The sequence below is a fragment of the Myxocyprinus asiaticus genome, chromosome 16, assembly GCF_019703515.2.
Source record: "Myxocyprinus asiaticus isolate MX2 ecotype Aquarium Trade chromosome 16, UBuf_Myxa_2, whole genome shotgun sequence".
NCBI lineage: Eukaryota > Metazoa > Chordata > Actinopteri > Cypriniformes > Catostomidae > Myxocyprinus > Myxocyprinus asiaticus.
The window spans coordinates 17,399,599-17,422,794 of NC_059359.1; the positions used below are offsets into that span (position 1 = coordinate 17,399,599).

Below are 23,196 nucleotides of genomic sequence, written 5' to 3' on the forward strand. Positions count from 1 at the left end.
CCGCCGTCCACCCAATAGCCAGAACATCCTTAGCGATGCGAGAAGATGATGTTTTAAACCTGAGACTGAAGAGCGTGGAAGGCTGGCAATATATTTTTCTTGACGCCTGTGAATAGGCAATGAGGAACGGGTGAGTAAAACGATGTGTCTGGCAATGGAGAGCCCGCGTATGTGTGTTCATGCACTCCGACATCCTCGAACAGACAAGAGGAACAGGCCATTCAAGAGTCAGTGATTACCCAATCCATCGTGTTCCATTAAGTTTAAACAAGCATGGGGGCTACATTTACACACAACGTCTGCGCAGGGCTGAACTGTCCAGGACATTGTATCTACATGAGGATGAGAAAATGGGATCTGTCGCTGTTCCTTTAGTCACAGTCGACGCAACGCTGCCCATTAGCCGGCTGCTGGCTGACTGCCCCAGCTTGACACGCTCTGATGGCCCAATACAAAAAATACAGGATCCGACCGGCGCCCCTGTCTCACTCTTTACTTCCCTTTTCTCTCTCCCTCCCCCTCCATGTCTGTCATCCTCCTACTGTCATGACTACAGGCTGTCTGGCGTTGGATTTTGTTGGCAAAGCAGCACTCTAATAAAAGAGGGTCAGTGCTGAGGTATGAGTACTGCTTCCCAAGTTTCATCTGATCTATACGAGAGTAGGACAGGCCTGTGGATCAGCTCCCTAATTCACAATCAGAGTTCTGTTCCTGTAAGTCAGATCTCTTCTCACAGGACAGCTTGCAATAAAAATGGATTGTGTGCCTGCCAGAGTGTGCTGTCTTGATGTAAAAAATAACCCGCATATGGCACCTGGCAAAATGGCAACCGGAGTGGTTGCTTTGTTTAGGAAAAAACAAGCTTTGTTTCATCTACCACAATGCTTCTGGGGTTTTTTATGAGTACAAAAAAAAAAAAAAAAAATGCACTCCTACAGTGAAAAAAGATAAAAGTGATTACACTGTGACAAATGTCTATCAACACTGCATGATTCATTCTCCAGTGTGTTCATGGCACTTTCTAAACTTGGCAATGGTGCAGAAATACAGTGCCATCCCTTTGCAGTCACAAAAGTTGAAACACTTTAGTATTAGGACATTATCAAAATCACATGTCAGCACTGCGGTTGGGCAGAGATGTGAAGCAGTCAGTGTTCCCAATTATTAGCCAAGTTTGGTCAATTATATCTGTGAGCAGAGGGGGCTGTGCAGCCGCGTCAGTTTTGATAAAGCAAAGCAATTTCAGCCGTTGCTATTCAGCCAAATTACAGTTGTACATCATGCTGGTTTCTCTCTTATTGTACAAGTGCATGATGTTAACATTTCATTGGCATGTTGGTCTCCACTGAAAGGCTGAGGGAGAGAGACAAGACAAACAATAACTAGCCATAGAGAAAGAGAGATAATTGTTCTGGTTTTATTGATGAACATTGGCGCCATCTAGTGGATTCATAACAGCCTTACAGATCAATGCACTGCTCTGTGTGAAACTGGAAACACAAGCACCACATACAGTATTTATTAGGGGTGTAACATTTAACGGTAAAAAAAAACAAAAAAAAAAACAACCATGCCATTCGCCATCCATGGTTCGGGAAGCATTGGCACAACGGTCGGTTCACCTCAAGTTTAATAACACATCTGGAGCACAAGTTTTGGTCAAGAAAACAAAGCGTCAAACAGACAGGCACAGTTACAACCTCCACTAATGCACCTGAATGGATCTGTAAATGGATACGCTCCACCTGTGTTTCAACTTGATGACATCACCCTTCTGCAAGCATTGTGTGTAGTTAAAATGGCAAGTGGAGAAAATGAAATGCTGATAGAAAAGCCCTCTGCATTTCTCCTTTCTGGGAACATTTTCTTTTTGCAGTCAATTACAACAGTGATAGTCAAAAGACATTTACAAAACAGGCACTGTTTGCAGACATCGCTCGACATGAGTGCTGTATACTGGTAATATATGTCAATAATACACGTGAGGGTTTATTTAAAATGCGCACGCAAGTTCTTCCTGTTTCCTTGCGTGGCTAATCTATCACGAGCATCAATAATGCGTTTTGATTAATGGCATTAAGATGCCGTTATAGTAATACATTGATACATGATTAATAATTTACGCCGATATCACCCAGGGAAAGAGCCACAGGTGAGCCAAAACTGCACACACTCCCTTCCATTTTTAAGCAGATACTCCGTGCTAATTCGGACAGACATGAAACAATAACTAAAGCGTTTGAGGTGTTCATGTGGGATTTCCACGAATTATTAAAATACTCAAGCAGCATTATCACAACATCCCTTCTCGTATGCATTCTAATAACAAGGTTATTCCTTCTATAGTGATGTACAGCTTCTGATGAGATGAGTTTGAAGTGCACTTTATGCTGACGCATGAAGCGTATTAGTGCAGGTATTAAGCTAAAATGTTGATTTAGTAATTAGAGAACATATTTGTTTTTTTAGTTAAGGATGCTGACAAAAATTAACCATGGTTTAACTATTTCTATATAGTAACCATGATTTTACTATATATTGTAACCATGACAGTAACCATGTTTATATTGTGGTTACTATGATTTTACTACAAATGCCATGGTTAAACTATGGTTACTGTTGTAAAACAATGATTGTTATTTAAGTGCAAACCTGTTGCATTGTTTACCAAATAGATTATTCTTTGGATTTGGCAGTAATATATTTTTTGTTGTTGTTGTTGTTGAACAAAGCAAATACTGAACCGTAACAAAACCGTGACCCTTAAACCATGATACAAACCAAACCGTGAGAAATTCAAACCGTTACACCCCTAGTATTTATGCTGGATTTTTGTGTTGTTTTAAAACGCAAACTTGGACCTGTTTCAAGAAACCATTAAAATAAACATTAAAAAAATAATAATAATAACTGTACTACTCAGTTAAATGTCACCAGATGAAGTTATAGTTCACCCAAAAATAAATATTCTCTCATTATTTACTCACTATCATACCATCCCAGATATGTATGACTTTCTTCTGCTAAACATAAACAAAGATTTTTTTAGATCTCAGCTCTGTAGTTCCACACAATGCCAAAACTTTGAAGCTCAAAAAGCACATTAAGGTAGCATAAAAGTAATCCATACGACTTTAGTGGTTAAATCCATGTCTTCAGAAGTGATATGATAGGTGTGGTGAGAAACAGATCAATATTTAAGTCCTTTTTAACTATAAATATCCACTTTTATTTTCACTTCCACATTCTACTTCTTTTGTTTTTGTCAATTCACATTTGCATGCATATCGCCACCTATTGGGCAAAAAGTAGAATTTATAGTTAAAAAAAGACAAATATTTATCTGTTTCACACCCACACCTATCATATAGCTTTGGAAGATATTAATTAAATGTGATATGGATTTTTTTTTTTTATGCTGCCTTTATATGCATTTTTAGACCTTCAAAGTTCTGGTCACCATTCACTTGCATTGTAAGGACCTACAGAGCTCAAATATTCTTCTAAAAATCTTCATTTGTGTTCAGCAGAAGCAAGAAAGTCTTACACATCTGGGATGGCATGAGGTTGAGTAAATGATGAGAAAATTTTAATTTTTGTGTGAACTGTCTCTTTAAGCTCAGTCCACAGCGTTCTGGTATACTGTTGTTGTCGATTACCACAAAACAACTTCGACTGCACCCTCGTTTGAAGTGAATGGGCCCAGTCAATAAACATTAAATACATACTGTTTCTAAAGTATAGTCACAATATGTAAACATACGTGTTGACATGATTTTAAAATCATATTCAAACTTATTCAAAACCAAATATTCAAAACTTCATCTGTATACAGTTTATTAAAACGTAACAACGTCGTAACGACAATAAACCCTGTAATCTGGTAAACGAGGGACGAGGCGAAATTATTATTATTTGGGCAATTATGCCACAAATGCTGTCGATTCACATTAACTTGAACCTAGAACATTTCTTTCAGATAAGCTACTAGTTGCTGATTGCTAGTGGCTTTTCTAAGATTTAAAACAATCCCAAAATAAGCTTTTATGATTGTACAACAATAATTATTGTGGTAACTGTAACTACGTCATGTGGCGGAAACTATAGCATATACAGGTGCTGGTCATATAATTAGAATATCATCAAAATGTTGATTTATTTCATTAATTCCATTCAAAAAGTGAAACTTGTATATTATATTCATTCATTACACACAGACTGATATATTTCAAATGTTTATTTCTTTTAATTTTGATGATTATAACTGACAACTAAGGAAAATCCCAAATTCAGTAGCTCAGAAAATTAGAATATTGTGAAAAGGTTCAATATTGAAGACACCTGGTGCCACACTCTAATCAGCTAATTAACTCAAAACACCTGCAAAGGCCTTTAAATGGTCTCTCAGTCTAGTTCTGTACGCTACACAATCATGGGGAAGACTGCTGACTTGACAGTTGTCCAAAAGACGACCATTGACATGTTGCACAAGGAGGGCAAGACACAAAAGGTCATTGCAAAAGAGGCTGGCTGTTCACAGAGCTCTGTGTCCAAGCACATTAATAGAGAGGCGAAGGGAAGGAAAAGATGTGGTAGAAAAAAAGTGTACAAGCAATAGGGATAACCGCACCCTGGAGAGGATTGTGAAACAAAACCCATTCAAAAATGTGGGGGAGAACCACTACGCACAGACGTATGCAAGACATGGGTTTCAGCTGTCGCATTCCTTGTGTCAAGCCACTCTTGAACAACAGACAGCGTCTGAAGCATCTTGCCTGGGCTAAAGACAAAAAGGACTGGACTGCTGCTGAGTGGTCCAAAGTTATGTTCTCTGATGAAAGTAAATTTTGCATTTCCTTTGGAAATCAGGGTCCCAGAGTCTGGAGGAAGAGAGGAGAGGCACACAATCCACGTTGCTTGAGGTCCAGTGTAAAGTTTCCACAGTCAGTGATGGTTTGGGGTGCCATGTCATCTGCTGGTGTTGGTCCACTGTGTTTTCTGAGGTCCAAGGTCAACGCAGCCGTATACCAGGAAGTTTTAGAGCACTTCATGCTTCCTGCTGCTGACCAACTTTATGGAGATGCAGATTTCATTTTCCAACAGGACTTGGCACCTGCACACAGTGCCAAAGCAACCAGTATCTGGTTTAAGGACCATGGTATCCCTGTTCTTAATTGGCCAGCAAACTCGCATGACCTTAACCCCATAGAAAATCTATGGGGTATTGTGAAGAGGAAGATGCGATATGCCAGACCCAACAATGCAGAAGAGCTGAAGGCCACTATCAGAGCAACCTGGGCTCTCATAACACCTGAGCAGTGCCACAGACTGATCGACTCCATGCCACGCCGCATTGCTGCAGTAATTCAGGCAAAAGGAGCCCCAACTAAGTATTGAGTGCTGTACATGCTCATACTTTTCATGTTCATACTTTTCAGTTGGCCAAGATTTCTAAAAATCCTTTCTTTGTATTGGTCTTAAAGTAATATTCTAATTTTCTGAGATACTGAATTTGGGATTTTCCTTAGTTGTCAGTTATAATCATCAAAATTAAAAGAAATAAACATTTGAAATATATCAGTCTGTGTGTAATGAATGAATATAATATACAAGTTTCACTTTTTGAATGGAATTAGTGAAATAAATAAACTTTTTGATGATATTCTAATTATATGACCAGCACCTGTATACAATTTATGTAAGGGATGCCTTTGCACAGTAAATGTAGTTTCTAGTTTGGAATTTGATGCGATATTGCAGATGCGTTGCATTTTTCCTTTTAATTAACAACCAAAGATTCTATAAATCTAAACCCCTACTCCTAACTGACTAGAATTGTGTTTAATTATTCACGCACAAGTCACGTGATGATAGAGAGTTGCTTGTTTTGGCACAATTTTCTAAAGTGCGACAGGCCAGTAACCATTTCAAGGATTAATGCAAAATTTCTACAAGAAATTAGAAGCTTAATGAAGTGGATAGAAATGCTGTCATTGTTTTATTGCCTGTAAACTGTGTTCATGTGGATGTCTAACAACGAGTTGTGACAGTGGCTGCGAGGCATATCTGATTTTATTGGCGTCTTGTGATATATGTAACTGCGTTATTCGAGCTCATATTTAACAATACTACTCGAGTAATAGGTGCTACAGCTAATAGTGGTATTCATAAAACCGAAGTAGGTCTTCACCACTTAAAAGAAAGAAACCCCCGCCACTTTTGATATTAGACTTTAGCTAGTTTAATGAGCCGTTTTACCACTTTTTCATACGAATTTGAAATGAGGTAAATGAAATAACAAGAATTTTTACTGCTTATTAAACACTGGTTCAAACGCTTTGGATATCCTCCTAGAGTGAGTAGGACTTACCTCAGCACCATGAGCAAGTATTTTGTTGAGATATGAATGTTTGTAGTGAAGCACGTTGATTAGAATTTAAAGTATTTTGGCGCCCCCAACCGTCAAAGTGATTGTTTAAAAATTTGGGCAGCTTAGAACGTCGAGGCCATACGAACCAAAACGGTCGCTTTTTTGCCCTTTGCCCCAGTTTGTTGCCATTTAAATTACACAGCACATATTAATTAGTCTCTAAATGATTGGGGTTATTAATCGGGTATATGGATGGACTTAAGTATGTTGATTTGTGGATATTTCGAATATTTTCTTGCCACAAGGTAGCCTAAATGCATAGGTTTTAAGAAACTGTCCCAATTAAGGCTTATTCATCACCACTTTAATAATAACCTTAGATAAGGGGATAGTTAGCCTAAAAATGAAACTTCTTTCATCATTTACTCACCCTCATGCCATCCCAGATGTGAATGACTTTATTCTTCTGCAAAACACAAATGAGATTTTTAGAAGAATATCTCAGCTCTGTAGGTCCATACAATGCAAGTGAATGGTGACCAAAAATTTGAAGCTCCAACAGGCACATAAAAACAGCATAAAAGTAATCCATACAGCTCCAGTGGTTTAATATGTGTCTTCTGAAGTGAAAGTGGAGATTTAGAAGGACTTAAATATTGATCTGTTTCTCACCCACATCTATTATATCGCTTCTGAAGATATGGCTTTAACCACTGGAGTCATATGGATTACTTTTGTGCTGCCTTTGTGATTTTTAGGAGCTTGAAAGGTCAGTTCACCATTCACTTGCATTGTACGGACCTACAGAGCTGAGATATTCTTCTAAAAATCTGCAGAAGAAAGTCCTACACATCTGGGATGGCATGAGGATGAGCAAATTATGAGAGAACTTTAATTTTTAGGCAAACTATCCCTTTAAAAATCATGATCGCCAAGGAGACTGCTGATGTCAAGATTTATAGCGAAGAAGTAATTACATTTAGGTCTGTTCTCACCCAAAACTGATCAGATAACTTCAGAAGATGGATTAAACCACTCAAGTCTTATGGACTACCTTTTTGTGGCCTTTGTGCTTTTTGGAGCTTCAAAATTTTGGTCACCATTCACTTGTTGAGATATTCTTCTAAAAATCTTCATTTGTGTTCTGCAGAAGAAAAAGTCATTCACATCTGGTATGTCATGAGGGTGAATAAATGAAGAGAGAATTTTCATTTTGGGGTAAACTATTCCTTTAAACACATGTAACAGACCTCAATTTAACATTTTCTACATCTGGGCTGTCAATGATAGCACATGAATACTGTTTCAGGTGTGAACACGTTTATTTCTTGTGAAGGGTAACACCTTAGGCAAAAACGCAAGAAATACATACTGTTTGTACTAGATGTAGTCTGAGAAGCAAGAATCACAAGCAAGCTTGAAGATCAAGCAAGCAACAAAGATTTCTCAGATCATTATTAATGACACATTCATTTGCTATCTCACTTGCGATCTCATTTAAGTAGTGCTTTTATACATTATCCACAAAATTAGAAAGCTTTAGCTGATTGCAGGACAATATAAGCATCTCTATAGACATGCTTGGAATGGATTTATCTGATTCAAATGTCCTGTCATTTCAGCTATCCTTTCTTTATTTTACAGCAAATTTTCTCAAAATCAAAACAACATGCTGATTGGAAGAGTCAAAGCAAAGATTAGAGAGTTTTAATGTGAGCAAAACTGTATTGGCACCTCAGAACCGGAATGTACTGTAAATAACTGAAGTTGACCCTACAAAGTCCTCAGATTGCATGAGATACATGCCAAGTATTTCATATAACTGAACTGGAGGGCAACAGTACTGAACAGCATAGCAGTTTGAATTTCATTAGTTAGGATCCCTGACATCCTCTGAGGTAAGTGCAATCACAGTGTCCCAGAGCTCGAATGGAATGGTACAACTCTTCCTGTTTTTAGAGTTTTAAGCACTTTCTCCATGTGCGACATCAGAACATCTGGGCCCCGTTCCCAAACCTGTGCATGCGAGTATAGCCACATTTACCCATTCTCTCCAATGCATATATTCATACACATAAATCTACATGTGCATGCATACACACAAACAGTCTGCACTACCACAACCACTATAAGACATAATCAAAACCACATTTCAAACCCTTTTCAATCTATTTGGTAAACCTTTCAAACACAATAAAGGGGCAGTTTGGTGACTGAGTGTGCATGTGTACTTGGGGCTTGCATCAGGCATGCCTCCACTGCATAAGGCTTCAGAAATGTTGGTGTACACTCATCCAAAGTTTGTCTTCAAATGGGTGCACCACAAATTATTCCACATTCACTTGTTGGAGTTAACAACATATGCATTTTAAACTTGGCTATGGTGTTAAAGTGACCAGCAGCATGTCATACAGCATTCATCCAGGTTCTGCCAGGCTGCCAGGCGTTTCAAGCCTGACGGTGTGAGAGGTTTCTTGCTGTGCTTTTTTTATTTCAGTGACTTGCACTTTGTTACTTGTTTGCTATCTTTTATTTTTGTCTTGAGGAATGGTTTGTTAATGCCTTTAAGTCACAAAAAAAAGTGTTCCACCTTCTTTTGTGCCTCTTCCCTTCTGTCCTTCTGCAGCTTTGCAAGCTTACCCACGTTACATTTAAGCATCTGCCCCCGGCCACTACAGCAAGTTTATTTGAGTGACTTTCAAGTCTTTTGCTTTGCTTATAAAGCTTTTGGGAGCAGAAATGATAGTTGGCATACTCAGAATGCCTCCCATCCTGTAGTCTCTCTCTTTATTTACCTTTTCCATCAGCTCCATTATTATTTTTGTCTCCAACGTTCTACATAGTGCTCCTGGGGGTGCCATTCAAGGCAACAGTCTTCATGAGAGGGGTGCCAGCTGGTTGGCTGCTTGTCCTTGGGGTGGACACGCCCACCTCAAACACCTCATGAATGGCTTTCCGGAAACAGTGGAAATTGTAGTCTATTAGTCCTGTGGCACAACGAGATGAAGAGCATTAAGGAGAACTACTACTAGATAGTTAAAAATGTACATTTGGAGAATATAACAGAATCTCTGAGGTCTACCTTTGCGCTCAAAGCTCTCTTCTCTCAGGATGCAAACCAGGGCGAGGAATCTGGTGACCTCTTTCAGGTAGAGCACTGTGGTGTTGTTGAGTTTGATGATAGCCATAGACTCCTTATCATATGCACTACCGCTGCCATCCTCCTTTAATCTACAAAAAACACACTCACAATGTTACACTAACTACGTTTCCATCCAATAATTTTTTGCGAAAAAAATGTTAGCGCATCAAAATAAAGCTGATGGAAACTAAAATTTCACAAGTGTTGACATAATATTTTTCCATTTAACTCTAGCGCATAAACTCTATGTTGATACTTTAAATGTCACGAAAAACTGGTTTGGAAACTTAACGCAAAAATGTAGTGTCACATGACAGAGTTTACCCCAATCGTTAGCCTGTGTTAATCATGACGACAAGGTATACATTCTTGAAAGCCAATTTATTGTACGTGATTATGGATTGATCTTAATGGCATATAGATCCGATGCTGCAATCATGACACTTCCAGGAGTGCCAACACAAATATCTCGTATCATGCACATTGACAAGTGCGCGGAGAACAAATTAATGGCCACTGTTTGTGATTAATTTAATCATGGTAGGTTTTATTTATTAAAGTTGCTTTAACACACCATTCAGAATAATAGACGGCAGTCACAGAATTAGCCCACAATACAAAAAAAAACATATCAAGATGTTTTAAATTAAAAATAATTACACAATACTAGGAGAAAAATATCAGTGTGCTTTTTTGGGACAATAACAGCCCAATTCTATAAAATTATTGTTTAGCTTACTTTTGAAAAAATGCCGGCAAAATTCCCTGTATTAAGTTAAATAAATGACCAAACGAAAAAAAAAAAAAAAATCTAATTTTAGACCTATATATGCCTTTTCTTTACACAAACTTAAATTAGCTTTACCCTGTTCTGTAGATGAAAAAAGTCGGCTGAATTACATTATCAGAATGTTCTGTACTTTTTTCAAGACTATAAACTATCAGAACTATTTGTCCAATGCTGAGATCACTTTCAGAAAATTTGTGAAATTCAAAAAGAGCTTTTGAACATTTTAGAACTTTTAAATATTATAAATACTTGCCAGCTTGAACAGGGCCATGACAATTTGCTTTCGGGTCAAAACTGGTGGCAACCTAATAATTAATAATTTTCTTTATTTATCACACATTATACATTTTGCACATATACAGTGAAATTCTTCTTTTCACATATCCCAGCTAGGCTGGGGTCAGAGTGCAGGGTCAGCCATGATACAGTGCCCCTGGAGCAGATAGGGTCAAGGGCCTTGCTCAAGGGCCCAACAGTGGCATCTTGGTGGTGCTGGGGCTTGAACCCCTGACCTTCTGATCAGTAACCCAGAGCCTTAACTGCTGAGCTACCACTGCCCCCTAACCTGCGATAGGCACAACATCAGGACCAATATTACAGTCCTTTCAGAAGGGCAACAGCTCCCTTTTGATTCCAATTCCTCATCTTCTGATTGCTTTTATTTGTGAAATTAAAATGACAGTAAGCTGGTTAATTTCAATTAATTGTTTCAATACTCTCCCCATTTTACCAAAACTTCAGAGGAAAAACAAAAAAGGGACATCTGGGAGGCGAAAGGTACACAATTAGCAATATAAACACATTTCTGTATGGAAACAGCTTAAGGGCAGATTTCTTTGGCGATAAACCAAAACTTATGAGAAAGTGTTTTTTTTAGACATCACACACACCATTTTTATCGATAAAAGGTCAATTAAATGGAAACAGGCAGAAGACGGCAAATTTTGAATTTTTTTTAAAGAATTTTCACTTTGTTGATAATAAAATAACGCGAAAAATTGATGGAAACAAGGCTATTGACAAAACATGTTAAAAACATGTCAGAACATGTCAACTCATATCAGAGTTGTTTATAAGCTATTTGTTTTATGGCTTGTGATTTGTTCCTTTGTTCTTTTTTATTATTTATCATTTACTTGAATAATTGCTTGAAAACTTGAAGCATTTTTGAGTCTTAACGACTACATTCCATTAAATCTATAAAAAAAAAAAAAAAAAAACATTTTATTAATATTGTTTTATATTTAATTTACTATTTTGTATAATATTTTAATTCTATTAACTTTTAAATAATTTACTGAATATTTCAATAAACAAGTGTGTTCAAAAGCATATCAATTCTGTGGTACTGAAATTTGTATTTAAAATCATGACATTTTATTGGTATTGGTACTAACCAATGAAGTTTTAGCATCATGACCCCAGAGAGGACAGATACTGCAGACATACAAATATATAGTACTGTACAAAATTTTTAGGCACTTGTGAAAATGTTTTGCATAGGGAGGATTTCTTATAAAATAATTCCATAAATAGTTTTTATTTATCAATTAACATCATACAAAATCCAGTCATCAAAAAAGCTCAATCAATATTTTGTGACCAACAGCACCTATTCTCCTAGGTACACCTGGACACAGTTTTCTTGGTTGTTGGCAGATAGGATGTTTCAAGCTTCTTGGAGAATTCGCCGCATTTCTTCTGTCTATTTTAGAAGTCTCAATTGAGGGGCCTGGGTAGCTCAATGAGTAAAGACACTGACTACCACCTAGGGCTGCCCCCTGATAGTCGACCAAAGGTTAGTCCATGAGAAGAGTCTTGGTTGACCAAGTTTAGATTGGTCACAGAAAAAAAACGACGAAAACCGGTATTAGTGCTGGTTGGACGCTAGGTGGTACTATGGGGTAATTTTCGTTAAGCAGGGTTAGGGTTAAGCCTACACAATAAAGCAAGACACCTTGATTTCAAACTTAGAACTTTATTTTGTATATATTTTAACTAAAAATTCAAATGAAACTGGAGAAAAAAAATAAGTGCAATTAAAATGTGTTTTGTTCAACTATTTGAAAGATGGTTTTACAAAGGTGGTCAACATCTCTCTGGCAAAGAACCTACTTCATCCGTGCATTCTCTACCAATATATATTGCAATATCCAATTACATCGGCAACCCCTGGGCTGAGGGATCGGTGAATATTCTTGCTTTAGTGATTTTGCATGGGAAATGTATTTAAAAAACTAAAAACTTAAAAGGGGTCATGAACTGCCTTTTTTATTTTGTACTGTTCTGAGATCCACTTATAATGTTATCAAGATTTTTACATCAAAAAACATCATAATTAAGATGTAATAGGCTATTTTCTGTCCCGTTTTGACCCCCGTCATCGTAACACACCATTTGAATAGGCATGGCGGATTGTAGACTTGGAAGTAAACACCCACTGGTATGATTGGCTAACAGATTTGCATATTTAAAAATCCTACATCCTTCATAGATGGACGCTGCTGTGATTTAGGTTAAAAATGCATAAATACTCAGTACATATCAAACGATCTGTAATAACAGACAAAGCAATAGTGACCACGTAATAAAAACAGTTACTCACACTTGTGTGGTGCGACATTACTTTTGGATCCAATATAGTCGGCACAGCATCATCTTTTAGTTTCAATCTTTCTGAAAATCCTGCGTCGATTATACACACACACACACACACACACACACACACACACACACACACACACACACACACACACACACACACACACACCCTTTCCATTCACCGTCAGGCAAGAATCCGTCATAACATCATGGCGGAAAATTACTTACACAAATGAAGACACAAAAACAATTATAAATATAAAAATAATAATTATAATAAATCACTGAAATATAAATCATGGTTTGAGGTGAACGTGTTTTTGTATTATTTTAATTTTTTTAATCACAGATGTATAGGCTGCAGAGTTGCGGACACAATGAACTGCTCTGTGGAAATAAAGCAAACTGAACTCAAAGCACCTCCTGAGCTGAGATGTCTGAGGTCATTTGCAGCACTCATAGACGATACTGTTCTTGCAAAAAAAAAGAAAAAGTGTGAGAACCTTTTAGATGCGCGTGTTCCACGAGACTGCACGCCTCCGTATCAGCACGTCATGCATGTGCATAGATGGCTTTTCTGTCATCTGTTCTTAATAATATAATAAAGTGTTTCTTCAAGCACGTGTCTGTGTGTCTACGGGTAAAATATTTGTAATATTAATTTGATAATAATAGCCTAGTAATAATAATTTAATACATGGGAAAACGAGCCAAATATCATCTTGACATCGTCAAAGGCATCAGCTATTGGCGTTCACTCTGACCATCGTCGATCCCCGAGATCATCGTCTGTCGGCACAACCCTAATGTGCATTTCTCTCTATAAATTAACAAAATGTTCAGACAGTCTTCTTGCTGGTTTTTCCTGAGACATTCTGGATCATTACCGCTTTTGTCGGTGTCGCTGTGGCTCGGTTCATGCGTGCGCTTGTAAAATTTATATTTTAAAGGCTCATTATTACGGTTTATTATTTCTCTGTAATGTAGAACAGTGTTAGCAATGTTACATACAACATTCTTTCTCAGCCCTGGAACTCAAACCATTTTCTGATGCCCCCCCACCTCCTCCTCCTCCTCCTCCTCCTCCCCCCCCCAAAAAATATATTCAAGTAATTAAATTAATATCATAAACATGCGACTAGTTGACTAATGGCTTAAATTAACTCTTACTAGTCGACTAGGAGTATCTTTGGTCGGGGGCAGCCCTACTACCACCCCTGGAGTTGCAAGTTCGAATCCAGGGCGTGCTGAGTGACTCCAGCCAGGTCTCCTAAGCAACCAAATTGGCCTGGTTGCTAGAGTCACATGGGGCAACCTCTTCGTGGTCACTATAATGTGGTTCTCGCTCTCGGTGGGGCGCGTGGCGAGTTGTGAGTGGATGCCTCCACACGCACTATGTCTCCGCGGTAACGCACTCAACAAGCCACATGATAAGATGTGCGGACTGACGGTCTCAGATGCGGAGACAACTGAGATTCGCCACCATGAGGACCTAGAGCACACTGGGAATTGGGCATTCCAAATTGGGGGAGAAATCAATTGCTTCTATCTCTTCATGTAATCCCGATGTTCAGTGGGGGGCTCTATGGGGGCCATGCCATCTGTTGCAGGGCTCCCTGTTCTTTTATTCTATTTGCAAAAGGAATGTTTGGGAATCTAAAATGTATATTTCCTATTGGCACACTAAAGCTGAAGAGATAAATAACCATCATAAGACAAATGTTTTTGTGAAATATCCTATGTGCCAAAAACTTTTGCAAAGTATGCATGTATTCCAATATAAGTACCTATAAAAAAACTAGTTCTCACCCATAAATACAGGAGACGTCGATTACCACATCGATCATGTCACAGCAGAGCTCATAGGACTGCATGTCCACCGGTGAGCTGTCGGTGGCAATGTAAATCTTACTGACAACATCAAACAGGAAGGCCTTCTCGATCCCTGAATTCTATTAGCAGAGAAACACACATACACAAACACATTACATAATGCCCTGCAGGGTTTGATATGCAATCATACAGCAGTGAGAGCATAAAAAAACATGCATAAGCATGACTGCGTTATAGACTGAAAGCGAAAAATCCATTTCCCCACACAAGGGAACTATTTTCTTACCAGCTGTCAAAAAACACAGTATAGTCTTAATAGTCTAGATATGAAAACATATACCAAACATAAAAATATGACCATCATTAAGGTAGCACAGCCCAGGTTGAACCCAAAAAGGCACATACAGATATAAAGATGTTAAGAAGGTTCTCCAGAGTGGGAAGCTGAGGGATGAGTTTCTGCACCACTTTACTGAAGGCCTCAAAGATGGAGTGATCATAGATACTGGTCAAATAGAAACTGTGGAGGACATAAGAAAAACAAAATTCATAAGATCAAACAGAATGTCCAGGATGTGAAACAGCAGTTCTGAACAAATATCAAATATTTAAAACAACTATTGCCACCTAAATGGCAGTTAAATGATTTCTTAATTTCACACTTACTACTGGTACTGGACTGTATTACGCAAAAGTTACTATGGTCGACAACCAATTCAGATTTTTGTTTTACCAAAACAGTCACAGATCGAATTTTGTTGTGTGTGTGAAAACATCCATCTGATTTGGGCCACTTTCAACCCTGATTCTAAATCTAATATCTTCGAAATGATTCTCCTCTCAACTCTTACTCTTACATGACAGATAGGCTATGTCTGTTCTGAACTCATCAGAAATGGGACATGTCAAAATATTGTATTAGATCTGTGCATTAGGCCTTGCAGTGTAAATGCAGCCTATTTGTGATCAAGTTTATGCAGACAGCTCTGCTGTGCAGTGTTGGATAGCAGTCGCTGCTTTACTAAAATATCCACATCAGCTTTTGCTCAAAATACAAAACATCTCTCTACATACAGAATTTCACTAACAAATGAGATTACGAATGAAAACTATACAATTAAGTGTTAGAAACAGACGGCAAATATAACAAATACAAAATAATTAAACATCAGTTTTGGACACCACGAAAGGTGGCAACTAAAAAAAAACAGCAGCTCAAATAAGGAAGTCTGATTTCTATATTTATATTGGAGTCTTAAATAATTAAAGTTAATTTGGAATAAATTAGGCAATCTTCACCAAACAATCTTCTGCACTTAAACAATTCACACTACCAGGGTTGTGTTGCAAACGTCATGGAAGAATCCGACACTGTCGATCACAATATGCAGAACATCCTAGAAGAATGCTTGCAATTCACCCTCGCTTGTTCACGAGGCACTGACCACTCAATACTTCAACTGCACTGGTTTCCCAGAACAGAGCTGCTGGAAATCAAGCTTCTTTCTTCCCTAGCTTGGCTTCAGCATGTAATGTAAAGTGTTAAGAATTCCTGGACAGGGCTGATAATTCTAAGTCCTGGCCTCATTGGTTTCTATAAACTATAATAACCTAAATGTTAAGTGTGGGGTTTTTTTTTTTCATTCAACTGGAATGAACAAATAACCTTTTTGCAAGTAACTTGTTTAGTTTTACTGAAACTCTCATAAAGACAACTATATTCTTGAAAATACAACTATTGTGATGCTAACTTCAAACACCTTATGAGAGGTAGAAATCCAACTTTATTCCACCTCACAGATCCAACAATACCTCAAAACATACTAACATATCCAAACATGTCTCTAACAGCACTAGATACAACTGTATCTGTACTACATTCTTCCTGGCACATCAGGCTAAATACAATATGAATGTTCTTGAAAGATGTTTGAGTAAATATACCAGCAAAGAGCACAATTTAAATGCACAAATCCTCTAAAAATGCTGTAAACGTTCATTTAAAAAGACATTTGGCAGACTCTTATTCAGGATGACTTACAAATGTGCTTTAGCTTTCGGTGTAATATCATGAGATTCTCTCGCTTAAGTGAAGATGGCAGTAAAACCATGTAAGCTTGATCTGATCGAGCCATAAGAGGCCCTTTTAAATTTTAATAAGCCAATTAATATTGCAAATGCCTATAATCACGGAGATTTAACACTGCTCATGAAATACTAACATGGTGGTTTCCTTGGAGAACAATTTTTCTACATGAAGTCCATTATACCATCATGATGTCAGCGGCAGAGTGACTCTGACTAAACCGATTTCCACGCTTTCAGTGGCATAAAATAAACAAACCAGTTCAAAGGAAAAGCCTAATTTAATCTAGAACCCTGGCAGAGAGTAGTATATGTAACATTTTCAAGCATAAATAATTCATCTAATTTTTAAAAACATATATACAGTTTTCAGTTCAGAAACATCTTTTCAGACAGAACGTAGCTGTTCAGCAAAATGAAAACATTGAGAATTTCATATTTAAAAACTAAAATGTAATAAATTTACCACGTGTCTACACCAGTGTCGGATTGCTGTACTTGTTTTTCACGTCCCAAAAATAGTGTGCCACTGATGGGCCGTGAATAATTGAATATACATTTACTCAATGCAAGTCAAATCAACAGAATAAGAGATAAAGATGTAAAAATGCCGATTTGTTTACCTAAGATGTAGTTTCTCCAAGCTGGCATCAGCCAGGTCATCATTAGCCCTCTGGTGTATGTCCCTCTGGGTCTCAATCTTGTGATCGTCAGAAAGACCGTCCACTTTATGGATGAACACTTCGAAGTTAATCTCAGGGTTTACCCTGTAGGCCCGTGACACTGTTAGGTGGAGTCGACTGAGGGCCTCTACATAGTCATCCTATGACACAGAGGAAAAATGCATCATGGCGTGAGTTGCCATAGGTCTGTGACTTACAAATCCAGATCTGTGTTATTTTGACTTCTGTAGTAAACAGTATAGGTATTAGCAACATACATGACAGTGGTTGGTCAGGTTAAACAAATTGTAAAAGTTACATTTTATAGATATTTCCATAAAAAGCAATACAGAATAACAAAAATAACATATGCAAAAAAATATCTCAGTTTCCACAAATAGCAGAAGAACAGGAACTGCTCTTCTTGGTATAAAAACATGACTTCAAAACAAACTCCTATAATGTGACAGACTGCTATAGTTTCACAAATACTGCTGCAGTTCTATAGAAACTGTGATATTATCAACCACATCCTTTATAATACACTTTCAGCTAAAAGTGATGCCAAATTGCTGTGAAATTATACTGATATTACATTTAAGCAGTAAACATAGTTAAAGACACCCAAATGCTGAAACAGAGGCCATCTTGTACCTGGTGTTACCTAAAGCCAATAAGATACAGTAAGCTAAACCTCAATGGCAAACAATACTCAATTAAACGAAACCAGAAAGTCAATTATACCAAAACCTAAAAAGCTAACCGTTTATAACCATTAAGCCATTTAAAAAAGACGCTTCTCTATAAAAAGCTTTAAGGGATAGTTCACCCAATCATTTGTGTTCTGCAGAAGAAAGTCATAAACATCTGGGATGGCATGAGGGTGAGTTTGTTTGTTTGTTTGTTTGTTTTTAACACCATGCCAGCTTCTATGGCTATTTCCATGGCAAGAAATATGTAAGGAATTCTATAAAAGGTTTTTAAAATCAATTTTTCCTAAAAACTCTAAAATTGCATTCGGTTTGACTTTGTTAAAAATTTCTTCCAGAGTGCTGACTGAATAAAAAAGTGCAGTCTAATAAAAACATGTTTCAGGGATAATGGATTCTGGCAGAAGGTACATGTTGCATGAGGGTGAGTAAATGATGAGTGAACTGTACTTTTAAAAACAATTCTTGACAGCATAAATGTACAAACAATGATGAATGGATTTTATTTTTATTTTTTTGGATTTTCTCCCCAATTTGGCATGCCCAATTCCCAATGCGCTCTAGGTCCTAGTGGTGGCATAGTGACTCGCCTTAATCCGGGTGGCAGAGGATGAATCTCAGTTGCCTCCGCATCCGAGACAGTCAATCCACACATTTTATCACATGGCTTGTTGAGCGCGTTACCACGGAGACCTAGCGCGTGGAGGCTCACGCTATTCTCCGCGGCATCCATGCACAACTCACCACGCGCTCCACCGAGAGCAAGAACCACATTATAGTGACCATGAGGAGGTTAACCCAACGTGACCATACCCACCCTAGCAACCGGGCCAATTGGTTGCTTAGGAAGCCTGACTGGAGCCACTCAGCACACCCTGGATTCAAACTTGCGACTCCAGGTGTGGTAGTCAGCGTCTTTGCTTGCTGAGCTTCCCAGGCCCCAAGATGACTTGATTGATTGTATTGAATCACATTTACTTTCATTTTGAAACCTTATATTATGTCATCAATCCTTGAGAAGCAAATTTTTATGTGGGAAGGTTTTTCCTTTCAAATATGAAATAAAAACAAAAAAAACACCTTATTCCACCATCGCTGACCAGTACTTGTAATTGAAATCTTCCAAGAAAAGGATTACTCATATTATTCACTACCATGTCATTTGGGTGTAAACGGCAATTAGTCAAGGTTTTGAATATCCCTGTTTCACCTGTGCATCAATGACAAATATCAAGGCCCCAGTTCCTCTGAAAATCATCTCATAGTCAAAGGTCGGATCGAAAAAGTCCACTTGTCCAGGGAAGTCCCAGATCTGGAAGTTGACAAAGGAGCTGCTGGAGATGTCATCTTTATAGATCTTGTTGGTGCTCTCCAGAAAGAGGGTCTCATTGGGGGACATCTTATGAAACACCACCTAATTAAAGATATTGTATTATATTTACATTGTAGCATTTTAAAAGTGGCCCAATATAACTCAAGTGGGAGCATAATAAAGTCAAACAGTAGTGAAACATAACTATAAGCCCAGTCACATGCTTCACAGCCTAAGAAGAGCTTGCAAGGTTTAGGGTGTTCAAACAACTGCTGTATGCCATATTCTTAACAGTCAAGGTTATCCAAGACATTTTAAAATATTGATTTTCATTATTGGCTATATTTTCTAAATCAACATTATTAAATAATTTAACATATCATAACACACGGGCAACACACTCATATGCCTCACATAATACACATAAACAATTAATCTCCTATGGTTAAGCTGTACAAAGACAGCTACTGGTTTGTAGAGAGAGTTTTTTCAAAACAACCCACTGGAAGAGAAAGTGCATATAGATAAGTGAGTTCCAGAATTATCTACTCCTAAATGTTAAAGACATTTCAGAAATAATTTCAGTGGTAAAAGACAAGCATTCCTGCTTGTATAAACTCACTCATCTAAACTACAAAATACAATTCCTGGCCAAAAAACAAAAACAAATCACAGATTGGATTTAAAAAAGGCAGATGCTTAAGAGACTATGATTGGATCATTATTGCAGTGATTAATATGTTTCAGCAGGCAACAATTATTTTAACCCTAACGGATGCAGTGTGTAGCTCCTCATTTCTTAAACAACCATGTCGGAAGACATATCCCATGGTCGTGGAAAAGATGTTACTGTGTTTCAGAAGGGGCAAATTATTTGCCTGGATCAAGCAAAGAAAACAACTAAGGAGATTGCTGAAATCACTGGAATTGGGTTAAGAACTTTCCAATGCATTATTAAAACCTGAAAAGATAGTGGTGAACCGTCAGCTTCGTGGAAATGTGGTTGAGAAAAAAAAAAAAATCTTGAATGATCACTAAAATGCTTGAAGTCACATCGTAAAAAATTGACAGCTGTTTAATAGTCAAAGTAAGAGCATTTCCAAATGCACAATGTGACGAGAATTTACAGGATTGGGACTAAACAGCTGTGTGGCCACAAGAAAGCCACTTGTTAGTGAGGCTAATCGGGAAAAAAATTACTTCAATTTGATAGGGAGCATAAAGATTGGACTATAGAGCAATGGAAAAAGGTCATGTGGTCTGATGAGTCCAGATTTCCCCCATTCCAAAGCGATGGGCACGTCAGGGAAGGGAAGCGCATGAAGCGATGCACCCGTCATGCATAGTGCCCACTGTACAAGCCTCTGGAGGCAGTGTTATGATATGGGGTTGATTCAATTGGTCAGATCTAGGCTCAGCAATGTTATGCGGCAATAAAATAAAGTCAGCTGACTACCTGAATGAACTGAATGACCAGGTTATCCCATCACTGGATTTTTTTCTCCCTTGACGGCACGGGCATATTCCAGAACGACAATGCCAAGATTCATGGTTCAGGGAGCATGATGAATCATTTTCAAACATGAACTGGCCACCACAAAGTCCTGACCTTATCCTAAAGACTTTCAATGGGGTTGTGCTGGAGAAGACTTTATGGAGTGGTTCGACTCTCCCGTCAACAATACAAGATCTCAGCCAAAAATTAATGCAACTCTGGATGGAAATAAATGTTGTGACGTTGCATAAGGTTGTCAAAACAATGCCATGACGAATGCACACCGTAATCAAAGCTAAAGGCGGTCCAATGAAATATTAGAGTATGCAACTTTTTTTTTTTTTTGGCCAGGCAGTGTTTAATATTCATCTTTGTTATGGGGGTGTGGGTGAGGCCAAATGTGTGAGGGTGATTGTCATTAAATCTGTCAAGAAATAGTCTTGGTCATATGCGACCGAAAATCAATCAAAAAATTTTTTTTAAATGAAATTAGGACCATTCGGATATGTTGCATTGTGACATTATTTTTTAGGATACTTAAGCACATTTTACCCCCCAATTCTCATCACCATAAAACATCCGGACGTTTACTTTAAAGGAATATTCCGGGTTCAATAAAGCATTTGTGGCATAATGTTGATTACCAAAAAAAATAAAAAATATCGAGCTTACAGTGAGGCACTAACAATGGAAGTGAATGGAGCCAGTTTTTAGAGGGTTTAAATGCAGAAATGTGAATCTTATTTTACAAAAGCACACATATGAATTCTTCTGTTAAAACTCATGTATTATTTGAGCCGTGAAGTTGTATAACTCGTTGTTTTTATGGTTGTTTTAGGGTTTTCACCATTACGTTGTCATACGTTTTCTTTTAAAAAAAAAAAAAAAAAAAAGCAGGGATAAGTCTAAATAAATGCTTGTGGTAATCAACATTATGCCACAAATGTTATCGACTGAGCCTAACTTGTATTGATGCTGGAATATTCCTTTAACAATTCCCATTGTTTATGATTCTCATGACTGTATTGCGGTAATGTCTTAATGTATGCATTTTTTTAAAAGATGCTCTTGTACAATGAATTTTTAATTACAAACAGCGAAAATGAAAGGCCAAGGGACAACTATGACGTAAATAAATATCATAATGGCCATCTTTTTTCTTTTTGCGGTAATGAGAATTGTGGGTAAAATGTGCCTAAATGTCATGAAAATATCGTTATAATATAAAAATAAATCTTAATGGCCCCTTAAAGCATGCTTAATTTTTCTGTATACAAAATATAATTTTCTTGTAAGCTTCTTTTGATTTTGGAATAATATAGGACCAGGACATTTTCATGACATGTTCCGTGAGAACCAAACGTGCATTTCACGATTTGATATGAAGAGATCACGTGCCACATAAATGCCGGGTGAGGGCGAGTTATCACAAAATATGGGATGTACATATGTACTTGTGATGTATGCAAGGCCTGTACGGTGTCCAAGTCTATGTTTATATGAATGTATCCCTGGGTAAGAATTTGATTGACTGTAATGGTTGAGGTTTTAGTAATAGGAGGGCAGCCTGGGAAGGCTCTGAATGTGCGAATATACTGTCCGTTGTACGTGATGCCGCTGCGCGACTCCGCGCCGGTTCTAACTTGTTCGACTAGAGAAGTCAACAGGGAAGGCGAGTCTTGTGCATTATCTCTTCCTCCTACCTTCTGGATAGACGACTTTCCGCTCCTCCTCAACCCCATGAGCAGAATTCTCGGTTTGCTGTCGGAGGATGTAGGACTATCGTCGATGTCCTCCTCCTCTTCTCCATAGCCGAAATCTTTGGGAAACGAGTCCGCCGCCCCGTAGCTGTCCGCAAGCGGTGCCTCGTACTGGATCGACATGTTGACCCCCCTCCCCAACCACTTTAACCCTGGCCGATTATAGCGCACAGCTGTCGCGCTATAATCAGCACGAAATAAATTTTGAGTGAACACACATAAAACCTCTTTAGAGTATTAACGAAGAACAACCTTGTTATGTGTTCTCCTTTAAATTTGCGGTCTCTTGTGTTTTCCTTCTCGACCAAACACCCACTGAAGATTGACACTCAAGTAGGATTGGGCAGCCGTCAGGTGACTCGTATGCTGATTGGCTATATAACGTGTCACTCTACTAGGGGCGGGCGGATCGTTCTTAGTCATGTGCTTAGTGGTC

At 38.0% G+C, this 23,196-nt stretch overlaps 1 protein-coding gene across 1 annotated transcript; it reads right to left on the minus strand.

Moving 5' to 3' along the window:
* Nucleotides 1–7,673: 7,673 nt before the first annotated feature.
* rragca (Ras-related GTP binding Ca) lies at nt 7,674–23,079 on the minus strand. Its single transcript, XM_051721393.1, has 7 exons — nt 22,704–23,079; nt 19,404–19,607; nt 17,445–17,644; nt 15,142–15,256; nt 14,713–14,855; nt 9,453–9,601; nt 7,674–9,357 (listed from the first exon to the last, which is right to left on the minus strand). The coding sequence occupies exons 1-7, from the start codon at nt 22,881–22,883 to the stop codon at nt 9,206–9,208; spliced, it is 1,143 nt and encodes a 380-aa protein (XP_051577353.1). The 5' UTR covers nt 22,884–23,079; the 3' UTR covers nt 7,674–9,205.
* Nucleotides 23,080–23,196: the final 117 nt, after the last annotated feature.